General features: G+C 57.2%; 3 protein-coding genes across 6 annotated transcripts in view; 2 read left to right on the forward strand and 1 right to left on the reverse strand.

Moving 5' to 3' along the window:
• Positions 1 to 1243, forward strand: part of LOC106043321 (transmembrane protein 263-like) — a 195821-nt gene extending 194578 nt beyond the window's left edge. For all 3 annotated transcript variants that reach the window (XM_048064841.2, XM_048064840.2, XM_013192738.3), the window contains 2 exons: positions 418 to 616; positions 737 to 1243. The gene's annotated coding sequence lies outside the window, so the exon portion shown is untranslated. The remainder of the gene's footprint in view (positions 1 to 417; positions 617 to 736) is intronic.
• On the reverse strand, positions 618 to 2973 carry CHST1 (carbohydrate sulfotransferase 1). The gene is made up of 2 exons (XM_066997831.1): positions 2885 to 2973; positions 618 to 2591 (listed from the first exon to the last, which is right to left on the reverse strand). The coding sequence occupies exon 2, from the start codon at positions 2545 to 2547 to the stop codon at positions 1288 to 1290; it is 1260 nt and encodes a 419-aa protein (XP_066853932.1). The 5' UTR covers positions 2548 to 2591; positions 2885 to 2973; the 3' UTR covers positions 618 to 1287.
• Positions 2974 to 3022: 49 nt separating this feature from the next.
• Positions 3023 to 15401, forward strand: LOC106043358 (uncharacterized). 2 transcript variants are annotated; one of them, XM_048064838.2, is made up of 4 exons: positions 3023 to 3456; positions 3692 to 5442; positions 9577 to 9714; positions 13881 to 15397. In XM_048064838.2, the coding sequence occupies exons 1-2, from the start codon at positions 3435 to 3437 to the stop codon at positions 4753 to 4755; spliced, it is 1086 nt and encodes a 361-aa protein (XP_047920795.2). In that variant the 5' UTR covers positions 3023 to 3434; the 3' UTR covers positions 4756 to 5442; positions 9577 to 9714; positions 13881 to 15397. The 2 variants fall into 2 exon arrangements, with proteins under 2 accessions (XP_047920795.2, XP_047920796.2); XM_048064839.2 differs by lacking the exon at positions 9577 to 9714 and having other exon boundaries at positions 13881 to 15401.
• The last annotated feature ends 3389 nt before the right edge of the window (positions 15402 to 18790 follow it).

Raw genomic sequence — 18790 nt, forward strand, 5'->3', positions numbered from 1 at the left:
GGTGACAGAGCTGTGAAACTGCCAGGGGTTGCTCTCCTCCTTCCCCTGGGGACCAGCCCCACAGCTGGGCTGTGGGACGTGCCTCGAGGGCTGGCTGCTGGGAGGGCCTTGTCCCTGCCGGGTTGGAGAAGTCGGTGAGCTGTCCTGGTGGGTGATGTTCGAACAGACTGGCACATCTTGTGTCAGGCTTCGGGTGTGCTGCTGCCACTTTGGTCCTCCAGGGCAGGGCACACTAGTGCTTGCATCGGGGGGAGCCTAAGACCAGCAGGAGCAGAGGGGCAGGCTGATGGGGCTGGGGCCATGGGGGTCTGCTGTCAGCAAGTCCCATGCCCCTACACAGGCCAGCAAGTTCTCACGTCTGCAAATAACCACAGGTTCTCGCGTTTGGCTTAACCACTTGCATTTTTACACACTTAGATGCAAACATGCACGTGCCGAAGGAAGTGACTCGCGGTTCCCTGCCGCCCTTGAGGGGCCGTGGTGTAAAGTCCCCGGCCCCAGCCCGCTCCCGTGCGCTGGAGGAGCCAGGTGGATCTGGAGACATCGGTCTTTGCCTGTCGGTGCATCCACCCCAGCTGCAGTTACTGAGGTCTTTCAGTTGACGTTCACCCCCCAGGTCAGTTTTATTGCACTTTTATTTACAGAAAACACAGAAATAAAGCGTTAAATGTGTTAGGCTTCTACCAAACCACCCAATCACTTTTTTTTTTTCCTTTTGTGGGTTTTTGGCACAAAGAAATATCACAGGTGTTACCAAACAACCATGTACGAGCAGCTGACCGCCTGCCCAGCCCAATAATATGACTTCAACAGACATACTGAACTGAGATTGAAGACAAGGAGGTTGTTCCACGTTCATCTTCCAGTCTAACCTGCTCATCAGGGTCAAGGGGAGTTACTCTGGAGGGGACGACACCATTCATAAATTAAATTTATATTTACCTCTTACATTGTAAAAGTAAACAGTGCAAAAGTACAGTACCCCAGGTACCCTTCGGTTTGGAAAGCTTGAAGGTTGCTTTATACATTTTGTGTGTTTTGTAAACATTGTTACCCATCCACAGTTCTAGCTCTTGCTTGGAGAGACCCGATTCCTCTTGTGTCCGAAACGTGTTGAGAGGCAGCAATCGCTTCCCCTGGACTCCATTGAGATTCCCGCTCAAGATTTAGTGCAAATTTTGGAGAGAAGAAGATGAGAAAGAGGGGGGGTGAGGGGGGAACAAAACGAAAGAAAACAAAATAAGGCAACAGTTCGAAACAGTCCGTATCAAAAAGGGGACCCCGGCCTTAAGAGAAGGGCAGGAAGTCTCTCTCCTCTACCAGGCTGATGGAGAGGTTCTTCAGCTCCTCCTCGGAGCCGGCGGTTTTGTAGCCGAGCTGCGCCAGCACCTGCTGGCAGGCGTGCTGGGTGAACGCCACGATCTCGTAGGACAGGCGGAAGCGCCACTTCTCCGCCGTGGCCGCCGAGTTGCGCACCGTCCCGTACTTGTGTTTGGATGAGGACCGGTCTCCCCGGGTGTTGTTCTGTATCCAGCGCTCGACGTTGCTGTCCATGGGGATGCCCAGGAAATCGTAGATCTCCTCGGTCTTTTTCATGGGGTTCCTGGCCAGGTCTTCGTACCGCACCAGCATGTACTTGCCCTTGAGCCATGGCGGCCGGTTGAGGCCGGTGGAGACGGAGTTCCAGAAGTCCTCGCACACCGTGGTGAGCTGGGTCACGTCCAGGTTGTACGGCTTCCTGCCGGTGCCGTCCCAGATCCTCCACAGCCGGTAGGTGTCCCGGAAGGTCTCGCTGCGGGACGCCAGGATCCCCCGGGGGTCCCTCACCAGCTGGATGACCTTCAGGTTCAGCCGCGGGTCCTCCACCAGGGCCCGCAGGTCACTGACCTCGGGCACCCGCACGGTTTTGATGGCCACGTGCCCGTGCTCCCTGCAGGACTCGGTGGCCAGCGTCAGGTTCAAGGTGCCGCACTTCTTCACGCAGTCTCCTTCCTCCAGGTGGAGGTCGGCGGCTCCCAGGGGCTCGCAGACGGGCGGCGAGCACAGCGCCTTGCTGGCCCCCCTGCGGAAGAGGCGGTCGGTGGTGTGGTTGACGGGCTGGGGCTTGATGTAGTTCTCCAAGAAGTAGAGGTCGCAGTCGTACAGGCTCCTCAGCAGGTCGCGGCTGGCCCCCAGCATGACCCGCCTGTCCGTCGTGCTCTTGCTCTGGGTCAGCTTTGGGATCAGCGTGTACTGGACATGGTAGAGGGGCTCGAATAAATAGAAGACGTCGAAGTGCTGGTTAAAGAGCTGCCCCACGAAGGAGGAGCCGCTGCGGGTGGTGGCGAGGATGAGGACGTGCGTCTTCCTGGAGAGGTTGTAGGCGAGGGTGGGGCTCTCGTCGCACAGCCGGTCGGGCGCATCGGTGTCCTGGCTCAGGCTGCAGTTCACGGGGCTGGGGATGGGGCAGCTGTGGAAGGACTTGGCGGTGAAGGTCCGGATTGCTGTGTACTGGATCGCAATGGATGCCAAGGCTAGTAGGAGGACAGCCTTCCAGGAACATTGCATGGCTGGTCACCTTCATGGGGCTTCGTCACAGGTCGTCTTGGTGTCTGCAACCCAACAGAGAAGTCACGGGTTGAGCAAGGACCGCTGAGGAGGACCCAAGTATTCCTACTGCCTACTGGGTGCACCACGCACCCTCCCACAGAGCACGTACATCGGTCATAACCACGTGGATCCCAGTGACACACTGCAGAGCCCTGTTTCAAAGGAGGACAACTGGCAAAATCCCAGTGGCTAGCCCCGTGCGCCCCCAGTGCTAAGCTGGTGCTGCTGGCCAGGTCCTGCTCTGCTCTGGGATTTGGGCCCCCTACACAGCTGAGGCAGGAGGAACTTGCATCACCTGCATCCTCTATTGGCAGCAACGATGCCTCGGGGGTGACTGCCTCCTCTGGTACAAAACAGTGGGAGTTGTTCCCCTGGGCTTTGAAACAGACTTGACTGAGGCAGTAGCCACCAAAAAAAAAAAAAAAAAAAAAAAAAAAAGAAAAAAAGAGGAAAATCTTATTTTCCTTGGTTAGTCCCTCAAGCTTTAAATAAAATCCGCAAACGCTTACATGCACCAGAAACTGCTCCTACACCACTCCAAGCCTTTGGGCCAGGACGGGAGGATGCTGTAGCTCCTTCAAAGCCCCAGCAAGGATTTTCTGCTGCAGGTCCCTGCTGTGCCATCCTCCTCTGCTATCTGCAGGCTTGCACTGGGGTCTGTTTGCAGACACAGGAGCGCAGCCTCATGTGAAGAGCGGTGCGCGTGAGGGGAAGGAGATAAACTCCAGCGTTGGGTGCAGGAGCCCGCCGTGCACAGCCCTGGATAATGTGACTGTGCCCCTTCTGCAGCCCCCTGCACACACTGCCCCTTGCCCACCAGCCTTCCATGTTTCCCCCCATGTGGCATGGGCCACCAATGGACGGCAGGTGAGTTGAAAAACACCTTTTAATTTTTTGAATCATTACTTTTATTATCCACAGGTTGCCCCAGCTGCTGGCTCCAGGAGCTACCAGGCTCCAGACTTTCACCAGGAGAGGGGTTTTGTGCACCCTGTGATTCAGAGCATGTGTAATTCCCCACATAGAATATTCTTCGGCAAAACTGCTGGCTTGGTGGCCTCATGAGGGTTCAGAGAACCCAAGGGCTTATTTATTTTTCCAGGTCTGCTAAGACAGGATGTCCTGCTGGCATCCCCTGGTCCAGGTGACTCATGGAAGTGCCATCTTCTGGGTGGAAGGTGCAAAGTGGGACCTCTTTCCTGCTCTCTAGTGCCGGCCAGCCACACTGCACCCTTCAGGCAAAGCCTCAACTTTTACTCCGTGCTGGTGGAGAGTGGAGCTGACGCCACTCGGATGGTCCTGATCTCAGGTTCTCCACCTGCCCCAGGTCCTCTCCCCTTCGCAATGCACCAAGCTGAGCAAGGGAAGCAAAGATCCACGTACTCAGAGCGGAGGCAAAGAGGCAGCATCAGCCCAGCGTCAGCCTCTGCTGCCCCTTGTCTCCCTTTGCGTGTGCCCTGCCCGATCACCAAGCCGCAGCGAGGGAGGGGCAGGTTTGGGGAGAAGTATCCCTCCCTGATGTCTCATCTGTGGCTTTTAAAGCCAGCAGGAGCCTCCTCCCATCACTGCGTCCCAGGAGATGCGGCTCCCGCTCAGTCCTGGCCCTCTCGCAGAACAACGAGCACCCCTCGCTCCTCTCTCGGCTGCACGCAGAGCCTGCAGCCGGGCTGGCAGGAGACACCTCAAGAGGAGATGCACGGCCCTGCACCATTCAGGGCAGCTTTGCCGAGTAGCGGTTGCAGGGAGTGTGCTGCAGAAGGATGCCCCGGAGAGAGGGCACGTGGCCTCTTTTGGTGCTGGTGTCACCGTTGCCCCTTCCCCAGCCCTAACTCCCCCTGGTCACAGCACGCCAGCCCATGCCCCTGCCTCGCCTGTGTCTCTGTGCAGCAGCCTGGGAGCAGGCTGGCCGCGAGGGATGCGCTGCAGGAGGCCGGCCAGTGTCTGGCACGGGGACAGGAGCATTGTCTGCCCGAGGAGGAAGGTGCCGAGCCTTTCCTCTTCCCCGCCCCGCTTCCCACAGCCCTCATCCGACAGGATGGGCGAAGGCGATGCAGCCTTCCCCCGCCATGCGACAGCAGCGGGTGTGCAGTCACCTGCCCTCCTCCTCCTCCTCTTCCTCCCAGCACTACTCCAGCCCTGGAGCACCAGCAGGGCCAGAGGCGATGAATTAAGCTGGACGGTCTCTGTGAGTCACGAGCACAGGGAGCGCGGCCGGGTGAAGCACAGTGGATGCTGAGCGCCAGACTCTTCCTTTGGGGACAGTCTTCAGGTGGAAATGACTTGTTCTGGGGGGCTGCGTGGCAGGAGCATGGCATTCGAGGACTTGTCACCCCTTGTCATCGTGGGGGAGCTCCCGCAGCACCTTGTGCTCCAGCGGGGGAGCGGGGCTGCCCCGAGCCCTCCCTGCAGGTTCCCCAACTGCTCCCCGGAGGTGGCCGTGCTCAGGCACCTCGGGTGCGACGGCAGCTCGAGGCAGGGGACTGAGCAGCAACGCCACCATCGCTGCTGGGCGCCTGTTTCCAAGGCTCTCTTGCGGGGCAGCCAAAAACCAGCAGCTCTTTTGGGCTGTCTTCAGGCTGCCCCCTCCCTCCTCGGCTCGCCGGGAGTTGGGCACCTCCAGGGCAATCCCCGTGCCCGGCCGAGGCAGGGCTGCAGCCGGAGGCTCGGTGGCGATGTGGGTGCCTGGGCGAGCCCCAGGGTGATGCCAGGGACATGCCCGCTCCCGCCGGGGCTGCCCACCCGGGTCTGGGATCCGGGGCCCTCTGCCCCTAAATCCGATCACCGCCAGCAAGCCTGTTTCCATGGAAACCGCACAGTGACTCAGGACTTTGGGACCAGCTGGAAAACACAACTGTGAGCAGCAGGCGCCCGGGGAGGCTTCGGGGGTCTCGGGGCGAGGCGGAGGGGCAAGGAGTGCAGGGAGCGGGGCACGGCTGCCTGCCCGCCTCTGTGCCCGGGCACGCTCCCGCCGGTGCAGGGGGGCACGTTGGGACACAGGGCGAGGGGATCCCAGGAGCCAGGAGCCAAAACCCCTCTCCTGACACCCGCGCTGCTGCAGCACTGACAAGTCCGCGCTGCAGCACGCTCGGCGGAGAGCGGATCCCAAAACACGCCTGGCTGCAGGCAGCCCCCAGCCCCCCAGGGATGGGGACCCACACGTGCGTGGGCACCCACAGGGCTCCCAGCACCATCGCTTCCACGGGCAGCACCCTGGGGTGCAGGGCTCCTTCCCGCGGGGCAGCCCCTCACCGCGGCTGCCTTTTGGGGACGGGGACGCGGGGTTTGAGCCGCAGGATTGCAAAGCAGCTCTGGGCTGGGGGACCCTCCGGCACGGCCACTGCCGCTCCCCAGTGTCCTGCCACTTTACCTGGCGAAACGACACGTTGCGGCCACCGAGGCGGGGAAGGCGAGCCGCACGATGAGCATCCCACGCGGCTGCAGCGGCTTAGTCATGCTTGCACCTCTGCACATCCACGCAGCAGCGGCACGGGCAGGCAGCACCCCGGGTTAAGGGGGACACCCCCCCCCCCGGGACACACGGCTCCGAGAAGCCCCCCCCGGCTTCCCCGCACCGCGGGCGCCTCCTGATCTGGGGACCCGTCCCCGTGCCCCGCGCAGCCAGGCCGGCTCAGCATCGCCTCCTCCTCCGCACCAGGGCTCCCCTGCGGCCGTGGCCCCGAGCTGCGCCCGGAGAGCCCCGGGCTCGCCCCGCTCCGCGCCCGCATCGCCCCCAGCCGCCCCCCGGTGAGCAGAAGGCTCGGGGCACCCGCGCTCCTCCCCATCCCGTCCTGCTTTCCGAGGCACCGACGGGTCACCGGAGCCTAAATCATCCCGGAGGTTTCTCGGGGCTCTCGGCTGTTCCCTACCGGCACCGGGCACCCTCCTGGTGAGTTCCCGGGTCCCTCCCGAGTAACGCCAGCCCCAGCCGGTCCCGGACTTTCCTCGTGGCAGCACCCACCTGCACCCGCGTCCCCCTCGTCTGCTCCGGGCTGCCCGAGCGTGCCCATCCCGCAGCGCCGGGCCGGGGGCAGCTCCGAGGGGCAGGGCAGGGCACATCACTGCGGGGCAGACTGCGGGGCGCGTTGCGGGGCTCCACTCTTCCGAGCGGCAGCCTCCCGCCGCGCATCCCCGACTTTCCCGCAGCCCCCTCCCTCCTCCCGGCACCGAGAGCTCCGGGAGGGGCCGGCCGGGCAAAGTTAGCCCTTGTCGCCAAGCGGGGAAGGGCTGAGGGGGGCAGCCCCTCGCTCCCCGCCGCCCCTTACCTGGCGCAGCGCCGCGGCGAGCTCCCCCCGCATCCCCGGCGGCTCCCCGCCGCGGCTCCCGGCCCGGGGGACGCCGAGCCCCGCCGCCGGAGCTCAGCCGGCCGTGCCGAGAGCCGGGCTCGGGGCCGCCCCTCCACGCCCCGCGGCCGGGCGAGGCGAGGGGAGGGCCGGGGAAGGGGCTGCGCCCGCTCTCCCCTCCCTCCTTTCCTTCCTTCCCTCCCTCCCTCCCCTTCTCCCTCCCGGCAGCGCAGCCTCCGCGCCGCCCCGGCGTGCCGAGCTGCAAACTCCCAAGTTTTCTCTTTTTCTCTTTTTCTTTAATTTCTGCAGCCCCCCCCCCCGCCCCCCCGCCCCGAGACGCGCCCCCCACCCACCCAGGCGCTGCGCGCCCTCCCCGTGCCCCCTGCTGGGCGAGCCGGGCCTCGGAGGGCGAACACCGCCCGGCGGGAGCCGCGGGGGTCCCGGGGGTCGCCCTCCAGCTCCAAGAGCCCTCCCTGCTCCGCCACGGCCGCGGGCAGAGGCCGTAACGGGAAGGTGCCGTCCCGACCTCCCGGGAGGGCAGCGGGAGGCACCGCAGCGTGTCAGCGCCGCTGAGGTTCCCCTTGGTCCCTCCTGCTCCTGCTCGACTCCTCCAAGCGGGTCGGGCTCTTACTTCGGGGAACTTTTTGAATGTTTCCCCCTCTGCCAGGTGTTTGCCAGCCGAGCTGCAGTTTTTGTGCTCTTTATCTGCACCTCTTCTGACCTGGCAGCTGCGGTGAGCGCCAGCGCGTGGTTCTGGAGGTGCTGCAGTGGATACTCGTTCCCTACACCCCTCCTCACCACCCATCTGTCTGGTGCTGACAGAAACATCCCGGGCTGTGCCCCACGCCTTGGCCATTCCCAAATCCTCCCCCCCCCCAGGCTGCAGGATGCTGGAAGCATTGCTGTGGGATCCCAGCGCCAGGCAGGGGCTCGGGACAGCCTCACCCTGCAGCCAGCAGGTTAGGGGAAGCAGTGGCACCTGGGTCCCTGCGCTGCGGTCCTGTCGAGAGAGAAAATCCCTGGAGATGCTGGCATCGCCTTGGCTGTGAGAGGCGAGCAAGGCTGTGCCGGCGAGTTCAGGGCTGTGAGATCGCCGCTGTTCAATCTTGGGAAGCACAACGGCAGAAGCGTCGCTTTTGATTTTCAGCATTTGGGACCGGTGTTTGCTGTTTTAGGAGCAGCCAGAGCTCGCACGACCAAAAATACTGGTATTTCTCAAGTCTTCCAGAATACCCTGACAACCTTAGCCCCCTTAATCTAATCTTAGAAAACTTTGTGGGGATTTTATATTTATAAACAGTTGGTGCTTAAATATTACTCCTCTCACCATAGCAACAGCTCCCCATCGTAGCATCCGTTACACCGTGCCAGTGCATCGCTGCAGCCTTGTTTTGGGTGAGAAAACCCTCAAGTCACACTCGCTCATGCTCATTCTCCTGTGCCTCATGCAGGACACAGCCCGAAGCCCCTGCCTGCCTGACCGTCCCACAGCCAGGGCTCTCGGTGCTTCCCCAGTACCCAGGTGCCTGTGGTGTGAGCTGAGGATGCCCACGTTCATTCGGTGCCTCTGGTGGGGAGGAGATGGCTGCCCCGGAGGGGTTTTAGGCAGCACCGTGTGCGTGGCAGGTCACGCAGCTCTGCCCTGAATGGTGGCCTCGGGTTTTCACATGTGGCTGCGAGCAGGGGTGCAGAGGCTGCCGCCGACTTGGCGAGTCAGAAGCGCTCACGTCTGAAAATTTGAATCTGAGCTCAAATGCAGTTTGAAAGCCTCCAATTTCCATGCTCTCTAGGAGGAGATTTCTGTGAAGCCTTTGTGTTTTCTCCTCCTGAGTTATGGTTCAAAAAATCTACCTTAACAACATAATCTGCTTGGGAATATATGTAATAAAATACAAATGTGGATGTTAAGGTGATGTGAAGGTTACTGTTCTAATCACTCAAACGCAGCCAGGAACAAAGTTATGATTTGCACAGTAATCCAGCCACGTTATATCCCCCGTACGTCTTGCGAAGGGCCGTTAACATAAAGAGCAACGTATTAAGGCACATAAATTCCAAGGGAGACTAATAGAAAATACTATTTGTGTGCTTAAGCACCGCGGGTTGATAGCTCCTGAACCGCCCATGTCAGGTTGTACACGGCAGCGTTTACCAACCCACCGGCATGCCGCGGCTTTCCTTGGGGGATTTCGGCTCCCTGCGGGCTGTGATGGAAATGTGACGGGCACTGCAGCAGCCAAATGCACGGGGGAATTGAGAGGAAGGCTGTGGAGGAAGAGGTGCTGTGGTGCCGGCTGTGGTGCCGGGGCTGAGGTCACCGCAGCCGCCTTTGCCCATCAGCTGCCCTAGGGCCACGCGTGGAGCCCTGCAGGAGCCAGGGGGCTGTGGGAACGGCCTCCAGACCTCAGCCAAGGCTTCTCACGGTGATTTTGGATGACTTGATCTTAAGGGAGGGAGTCTGGAAGGTTCTGGGGTCAGTCGACTTTCAGAAAAAGTCCTTTCTCGCTGGCCTTCAAAGCCTTAACGACAGGCTTTGGACTTAACGTCCTTCTGTGGTTCAGAAGTGGGAATAAACAGCTCATGTTATAATCCCTCCTCTTGAAGAGCTTACAAAGCCCGCTTGTGCACGACTTGTAATGTAGCTAATGATGTGTTTATTTGCCACAGCCTTTCATTCCCCTTCCTTTTTGTCTTTCCTTTCAATTAGCCAAGGAACACGACATGACAAAACCCCCACCACCAGTGCAACACCGGGCCGGGTCCTGAAACACAGAGATATCAGGAGTGGGAAAAATGGGTAGGATCAGCAGTTCACCCTCCCTGTTGGTGTTGGATTTACACACTGGTAAGTGTACAGGTAGGCCAGGTGAGGCTAACCAGCTCAATACGATGTTGTTCCTTTGATGTTCTTACACCGTGGTGGCTACAGATCAGCATTAAATTACAGAAGGGAAATTTTCCTCCTTTACACAAAAAAAAAAAAAAAAAAAAAGCAATACCACCAGCTATCCATTTATATGCACCCAAGGTTTAGGGGCTGAGTGGGCAATGGCTTTTTAGCCATGCCACAGCAGGTCACCAGCTGCTCCTTGTCCCCAGCCCACCCCATGTGAGAGGAGAGGTCCCATGGTGGCGGCGGGCGCGTTGCTGCAGCGCTGAAATGTGCCCCTTCTCTCCAGCCTGGCACCCAGCCACTGGGTTTCATTATGCCTCTGCCTATTAGATTAAAGAGCTATCTACTATCACAACTATTTTTCCTCTGTAGGTATTAATAGATCATGATCAAGGCACCTCTTAACCTTCTCTCCGAGAAGTTAAATAGACTAAACCTTTTTATCTCTCACGACGAGGCAGGGTTTTCTGTGCCTTTCATCGCTCTTGAGGTTCTCTCCCACCTGCCTGGTGTCTGCTTGGAAATGTGGACCTGTGGGGGCAGGCAGCATCCTGGGACTGACCCTGCCAACACATCCCTGCTGTTTTTACCCATTTGTGCTCTCATATGTGTGAACACCAAGATGCATGTCCCCAGGGGACCTCCAGTGTCTCCTCCTCACCCTGTCTCCTGCATTTCTCTTGCTGGGCAAAGAAGAACTAGATTTTGGATAGATTTGGCCTGTCTGTTAGGAGTGGTCTTCTGCTCTTGTGCTCCTGCTGGGTTACCAGAAAGTAACAACACTGTGATGTCTTCTGCTAACCTGTGCTGGGGCTGGTCAGACCTGGGCTGGGTGGTGCTCAGCTCAGCTGACTGTAAAAGTGTCCTTGGCTATGAATACAGCTGTGCTTTTAGCCCTGTTTTTGCTGACCCTCCTGGTGCACAAACACACCAGCCATACCAAGCTGAATATTTCTGTTAAAATCCTGCAAGCGGGGTCAGGGGAGCGGCTCTTGTCTCCACGGTGCATTTTCTGCTGAGCTTGCAAACCGGTGCTGCTTTTCCTCCAGGCGTGATGCTGGAGCTGATCCCCAGGCTGCTGAGCCAGCACAGGGACAGGAGCAGGCAGGGACATTGGCCAGGGCAGGGATGCTGGCTGGTGGCCCCAGAGGAGCGAGAGAAGATGACATGGAGCTTCCCAGGCCAGGAGCAGAGAGCAGGCGGGGTCTACAGGTCCAGACCCCTGCAGACACACTCCTCGGCTCGCCTGCGAGATGGCCCCAGGGAGGGTTTGGGGACCTCAAAACCGAGTGCTGGTAGAGACTTGTGTTTGTGCCCTGCTGCCACAGCACCCAGGAGCAGGCCTCAGCACTGCCTCAGGGCCCGCTTGCCAAACAGACCTTCTCCTGAGGGTTTTTAGAAAATCTGCATTGTCCATCCACAGCAGAGCAGAGGGAGAAGCGCCTCCGAGATGGCTGTGCCTCCTCTGCCAGCCTCCCCATCCTGCTCGAGCCGGCAGCAATCTGGTGGGAACTGACAGGAAATCTTTCAGTTTTGAGGAAACTGTCCTTCCCCGAGGAACGTGGTGGATGCCGCCTTGTTTCACGACAACTTTCACCTGCCCACGTGCTACTTCAGGACCTGGAGACCCCTCCTGTGGCCTCCTGGGGGTGGCATCATGGAGCATCGTGGTGTGAGCAGTCAGGGCTTCCCTGACACCCTCAGGAGGCCTCAGGTCCTACCTCCTGCTGGAAGCGGGGTCAGCCCTGGGGTCAGACTACCCTGCTCAGAGCTTTATCCCGTTGGGTCTTGAAAAGCTCCAAGGATGGAGCATACCGTGACATCTCTGTGGGCTTTTTCTCCACTACTTAATTGTCCTCAAACAGTGCCATCAAATAGTTCCCAGGTCTGTGAACTGTGTGGGGAAACCAGCCCTCCTTAGTCGGGAGCTGAGGCATGTGAAGGGACAACTTGTTGGCACGTGGGAGCCACAAATGGGATCCTGCAGGACCCCACCACCACGTACCCCTCTGGTGCTTCTTTGGGAATATTTCTTCAGGGTTTTAAAAGCTCTAAATCATCAGCAGCATCTGAATATCTGCTGATGGTTGGCATAGTATGGAAGACATGGTAGGCACATAGATACACATTTAATATTGTCACGCACATGGAAATGCAGCAATTCAATATAGGCTAAATATCAGTACATTATACTAAATGCATATTAATCCAAAGTGGCTCATATTTCTGCGTAGTTATGCATTGAGCACACGGTGAAGTGTTTACATGTGTAGTACCTATTGCTACTGGCTCACATTAAGACATATATTTGTCAGAATAGGGTTTCTGACATGTGTCATATCCCCTGAGAAGCTGTGATTCTTCTTGTCCTTTCGAAGCCTTTTTCCCCTAGGTAACACCTCTGTGACAACAGGTTGGTGGGGCCCAATCCTCAGCACCTCCTGTGCCTCTGCAGAGCGTGCTGGTGGCTTTTGAGTCCATCTCAAGCCTGCAATCTTGCAAAACACAATGGAAGGGGAAGAAACGTGTCCTGCCACACACATCTGGCCGAGCGAGGAGGGGGCAGAGCCCTGTGTTGCTGCTCCGGAGCCTCAGGCTGTCCTGCGGGGGCACGGCCGAGGTTTGGCCCCAGCAAAGCGGGCACCAGGGAAGGGGCTCCCCACCGAGGCGTGGGCTAGTGAAAGGGCTCTCGTCGCCTGGCCTTCCCAGCTGCAGGGTTTGCTGGGCAGCGTGGCTCTGTCTGTCTGTCCTGCTGCGCGTGGTGGGGGGGGGTTGCAGCCACCCGAGCATCGCTGGTTTATTTTGCAGGCGCCGGTGATAATTTTCTGCCTGCTGCACGCTCTTTAATTAACAGCTCGGAGGATGTGGGGTGAGAGCGAGGCGTAATGAGCACTCCGTTTGCATATCAAAAGGCAGCATCATTAATAGCTATCCCTGCGCTCGCAGGGGCTCTGAAGGCAGGCGGGTCGCGGGCAGACGGTGACACTTGGCACAGGTCACGCGTGCTGGCATCACTGGGAGCAGGGTGACGGTCCCCATGAGCAGACCTGTGCCACTGTTGGGAGCCAGGAGCTTCATTGCCACGGCTTACATGGGAGCAGCCTCAGAAGTATTTTGGCAAAAGGGCCGCATGATAGCCTTGTTTCCAGGCAAAGGGGGAGCTCTCTGGGGATTTTTGGCTAAATCTCCCAAATCCGGCAATATCCGCAGCTGCTCTGCAGCGACTCCTTGCCGGGACTTCTCTGCCTGGCTGGGGGAGTTGTCCCCGGGTGGCCCCTGGCTCCAGACAGTGCCCTGGGAAGGCTAGAGCCTGGAAGACAGCTCATCCTGCTGCCAGGGCTGCTTGTCCTACAGCTCACATGGGGAAATCCCACGGGTCTCCCTCTGTCCGTGCTCAGCCAGCAGGATTAAATGTTCCTCTGCCTCTGGCTCCTGTGCGGAGATCGGCTAGCGGGGTGACGGCGCCCTCCTGCACACAGGCTCCTCTCTTTCATTAGCTCTCCTCTAATTAAATGAGGAGGAACACGATGCCAAGTGTTTCTTCTGCTGTGCTCCCCCTTTGTCTCAACTCCTCTGGCTCCCAAGCTGGCTGCCCGTGTTTGGACAACTTCATCCAGATGGCCTCAAGGAGACTAGGACTTACGGCCTCTAGAGGAAGGGGCTGAAAAGATTTCCAGAGCCAGATTTTCTCCTCGTCCCCCTCTCCGTTAGGGCACGGAGAGATGCCGTGAGGGGCCACACGCAGCCAGCTGGCAGAGCATGAGAGGGGCCTTGGTGGGGCTGTGGCAGGAGCCTGGCTCCTATCCCTCCTGCTGCAAGCAGACAAGGACCCGGTGCTGTGCTCTGCCTCCTGGGGCTCAAGGAAAGGCCAAATAAACAAATGTATGCTTAAGACGAGGAGCATGCTGCAAGGCAAATTTGCTACCAGACTCCTTGAAGCCAGCTAGAGGTGGAACAATGTAATGATCAAATTAAGGCATAGTTAAGATTAAATTGATGGGTCTGTGAGACATGGGTTTAGAAATTAGAGAGCAATTGATTAAGAATGAATATGTAGGCAACACTCATTGCTTAATATGTGCTACGCTTGCGATGTACTGTGCTTGTGCTGCGCTTAGGCCTCCAGATAACAGGAGCTCCTGGGACCCTGAGAACTGGATCAAACCAACCTTATGGCTCGGACTGGGACCAAGGGCTCAGAGAGCATGCACAAGGAGACGAGGCGAGAAGTTCAACTCTGATGAAGACGTCTTACTTCATCCCAACAACCAACCGGACGACCACCAGAGAGTAATACGCAAGTGCAGAAGGATTGATAAGATAATTAGCATACAAAGCGGGGCTAGGTGGAGCTAGGAAATAAATATGCATAGATGTTCTGCGAAACTTAATGCATATGTTATATTTTAGGGGATAAAAGAGAACGCAAGTGAGCGAACTGTTGCTTATGCCTTTGGGAGCTATCCCGCATGCGCCCAGCACTGAAATAAACCACATACCTACTTTATAACTCATTTGCTTTTGAGTTGTAGAGTTCTTCCGCAAATCATCTGGATGATCAAGTGCCAAATGAACACAGCGGGTAATGACATCAAGAACTAAGGTCGGCATTAGGGAGAATGAATGATGTGATGTTCAGTTGAAGGAGCAGTTGCCCTGCTTTCAGGTGGGGTCTCACCAGTGTTGTGCAGGGATCGAGCCAGGGAAGGGGCTGTGGGACAGCTCCAGGGACCAGGAGCACTTGGCACCAGAGAAACCTCCCAGCTGGCATCACAAGCCCAGCTTCAGTAGCACTCTCCTCCCCAAATACCCCTGTCCTTATCCACCTTAAAGCAGAGGGAGAGGATGAGCACAAACCACCTCCTAACGTGGCTCTTTCCTCAATCTCAATGAACGGTTGGCAGGACAGCAGCTCCGCAGGAGAGGGTTTGGAAAGGACTGAATCCTTCCCCCCATGGAGGTGGCACCAGACAGTGTGGTTCTTAGGTCTGGCTGTTGAAGGACATGCACAGCAGAGTAAAACGAGGGTTGAATGAGTATCAGCTGGAGGAGCTGTAGATTAGGGCCACCAAACACCTCCTCGGATTGGCAGCTCTTTACAGGATGCTGTGCCCTGATTCGGAGCCCTTCAAAATTTCAAGTTTCCATCCTGTCTAGCAAGCCAGATAAGGAAGCGTGTTGGGGAGGGATCAGAGCAGAAAGTCCATGTAAACAAATCCACTTGTCATCCCCAAAGATCTCCTTTCCTTCTCCAGAGGGTTAGTTGGCTTCTGTTGTGTGTTTTTTCTTTGTTTGTTTTTTCTTCCAGCAGTGGTGCTCCATCCGCAGCCCTTTCTCTCGGGAAGGGGCAGGGTTGCTGCCCGTACACCAACACAGGCAGGATATCTAGCTCGCTCAGAGCTGCTTGCAGCTTATGATTCGCAGCAAGCGTCGGTTTGGTGAGCAGATGTCTGGGAGGAGGAGGCCAGGAGCTTCCTTCTCTTACACAACAAGGTCTTGGTAAACCTCCTGTTAGGAGCCGGCTTTCCTGGGGAGCATTTGGCAGCTTGTTTGTGCAGCAGGAGGGAGGATTAACCATTAGCATCCTCCCTGGCACCTCTCGCTGAAACCCGTGGGCTCTCGATTTTGGCTCCCTCTGTCCTGATCCTGGGAGCTGCCCAAACTGGAGATGTGCACGGTGAGGAGAGAAGCAGAGAAGCCTCTCCCACCGGCCAGCACAGCCCCACTGCTCAGGGAGAGGCTGTGCCCAGCCTCAGTGTCTTATTTTTAAATTTATTTATTTTTCCAGAAGGCTTTAATTGAGTTTCCCTGGGGAGAAGCATTTCTATCTAATTCGGCTCTTAATTAACCCCGTGCACCCCAAAGAGGCTCTGCAGCCACTTGTAAATTAAATATGAAAAGCATTATTTATCTGGGAATAGCAGCCTAATGGCTGCGGCTCTGACGTTTATGGCTGCTAATGATGATGGATGCGGAGAGAGGAGCCGGGAGGGGAGCGGAGGGGATGAGTGCCTTCTCTCTTAAAAGATACAAGAGACGGACTTGTATGGGCCACCCTGCAGGGGCAAGAGCGGGCTCTTTCTTGCTCAGATTAAAAACAGATGTGACAGGATCACGGGGAGCTGGAGGAGTCCTCTGCCCTGCCGGCCTCCTCCTGCCTCCCCCCCAGGCAGAGCTGTCCCTGAAGCAGCCCCTGCCCCCTCTGGAGGTGCTGCAGGAACCCCCTCGGGTTTACCAAAACCGCAGGTTTTACACAACAAAGCACGTTTCTCCGCATTTGTTGGCGCTAATGCAGTTTGCCAGCGTGGTACCAATCCACGTGGCATGTGGAGGGCTCTCCAAAGCTCGTTGCCGTCTCCTGTGGCTGAGAACCACCTGAGCGAGCTGGTACTTCTACCTCCTGCATCTGCTCCTCCATCCCAGCCACTGATAACAAACTCACCGCAGGAGCCAGGCACAGATCCTGACTTTGCTGCTGATCTTTTGCCGTCACAAAACCAGACAAGTCACCTTCCCTGCTTTGGGGTTCCTTGACGGTTTCTCATACAGGGGAAGACGGTGTCTTTTGCCCCACGGCTAATAGGATTTCATAGCAGCTGCCTGCACCATCTTTTGTCAAAGGAGCTCTAAATAAATAGCCACTTCGTTGTTCTTTATCCACTGCCGGGCTGATAAGTTCGAGGAAATCTAGGAGATTAGTGAGACATGATTTTCCTCAGAGATGCGCACACTGGGCTGTATTATGAGATGTTCTGGTTTTAATTATCATTCCAATCAATTTGGTGCACACAGATGTGCAATTTACTGATCTGTAATTCCCCAAATTACCCCTGGAGGCTTCATTTTTATTGTCAGTGTAACATTTGCTACCAACTATCTGTTGTTTGTTTTTTGGGGGAAGGTTTTCTTGTTGTCTTTTGTTTTTACACCTCCAGCCATCTGCTCTGTGGAAACCCGCTCGGGCTCATTTTTTTATTTCTCGTTACCTGCTGCAATGTCTGCTTCCAGGACAGGCTTTGGTGTCCCCATTTCAGAGCCCCCCTGTGAGCATCCATCCCATGGGGACAGCGGCTGGTCGCAGGGATGCACAGAGCAGCCAGCCCCCGGCAGCAGGCGGGCACCAGTCCCACCACAGCTCCTAACAAAGGTGTACGGCTTAATTAATTAGTGTTTGCAAAATGCAGCCAGGGCACGGTACGGGAGGTGTCAGGGAAGATGAACACATCACGATAAGTGCTCTCTTCGTGGAGAGGCGTAATTGCTCCTTCTGAGGAAGAGCAACTGCTTCCAGCATCGTTTTCCCAGTGTCGACTGGTGCTGTCCCGGGATGGGGCAGCCTGCTCTGGGCTCTCAATGCAAGGGGCACGGGGAGCACCACAGTCAGCCCTCGTCATGCTGGGGGCCCTGTGCGGGGACATGGGGCTGCTGGAGGGGGAGATTGAACCAGCCCAGCGCCGGCGGTGCCTGCTAGGCTAGAGATAATCTCCATTTAATTCTCCTGCAGACGATAATCCACTCAGGGATGTGGTCCCCGTGCTCCTTGACCTCTTAATCCCATTGCCACGGAGCCTGTTTAATGGGGAAGCTGGTGAAATGGTGCTGGGCATCCCCCAGCTCCCCATTGCCGCCTGTCCCTCTTGCCTCCCCCGTTCCTGCCTGGCACAGATCTGGCTTCAAAACCCCCCCTTGCTCTATATGTCCTCCTCCCTGCTCTCCTTCAGCCCCCAGTTGAGACAGGCGCAGGGAACCCCCAGATCCCGAGGCATGGATGTGCCCAGCAGCAGCTGCTTTCCCTGGTGGCATCTGGAGCAAAGCCCTCCGCATCTGCCAGCATCCGACCTCTCCTGTCTGCCGGGGGGGGACCGAAAAAGAGGGTTTGATCCCTTCTTTGTCTCCTGGGGCACCAATTTGGCAGCCCTGCAGCCAGGGGAGAGGTAGGGCTGCCTCCTGGTGAGCTGCTGAAGCTCGCTGGGTCGCTGCCAGCCCGCAGAGGGCTCACACCCTCCTCTGGGCCCTAAAAAAATTAAACATTTGCTCATGAACAAGCCGTTCCCACAGGGGCAGGCAGCGTGCTGCCTCGGTGCTGCGAGCCCTGCCCGACCGGAGGCTCCCTCCTGCCTTTAGGGTCGGGGCCGCTGCCAGCAGGAGCCTCCCCCCGCTGAAATTGGGAGTGGGAGCGCGGATGTTCGGCTGCCTGGCATCAGACAGCGGGGGAACGTCCTGTTCCTGTTCCCCTTCATGCTCCCATGGCCTGACGTTAAAGGGCAGATTCATTCATTTGGGGCCCCGTTGCAGGAAGGTGAAGCGTCCTGCGTAGGAAGCAGCCTGGGAATTGTTTTGTCCTCTCTGCACCGTCCCACCCTCCCGGGATGCTTCCACCAGGGGAGCTGAAGCCCAGTGAAGGGGGGGGACTCTGCTAAATTAAAAAAAAAAAAAAAAAAAAAACTCTTTTGAAGCTGAAGTCTTGCAGGCAGGCACTTCATCGCGCTCTTTTTTGCTCTTGCATGCATATTCAACCAGAGAAAGTGCTGTTCCCCTAAGGTGAAATGCTGGGATATTAATTTTCTGAAGTTCTCGATAAGCTATTGAAGATTAATTTTAGGGAAAGCCAGGGGATATGATGGATTGGAGCCCAAGCCTGCTTAAATATGCAATATTAAAAATTGATCGTTGTCTCTCCTTGTCATACACCCTGCCCCGGTGTCTGGGGCAATCCCACAGTCTGACAAAAAGCCAGGAAAATACTCAATAAGCCCCACGCCCAGCTGAGTGTGGATTTTAATAACTTTTGTTGCCATTATTATTGTTAAAATCGTTTTTATTAGTTTCTGTTTTGGTTAATGCCTGGCTCTGTTGCGTGGATTGGCAGCTGGGGATCCCTCCTTTCCCTGCTGGAGCATCCCCACAGCCTCTGCCTGGGCATGGTGCTGAGCTGGTCCTTAAGCACTGCGCGACCCTGCAGGGGCACCAGGGAGCAGGGGGATGCGCTGAGCACAGGCACATCTGCCCAAAAAAATCATCCAAAACC

The sequence above is a fragment of the Anser cygnoides genome, chromosome 5 (assembly GCF_040182565.1).
Source record: "Anser cygnoides isolate HZ-2024a breed goose chromosome 5, Taihu_goose_T2T_genome, whole genome shotgun sequence".
Classification (NCBI taxonomy): Eukaryota; Metazoa; Chordata; class Aves; order Anseriformes; family Anatidae; genus Anser; species Anser cygnoides.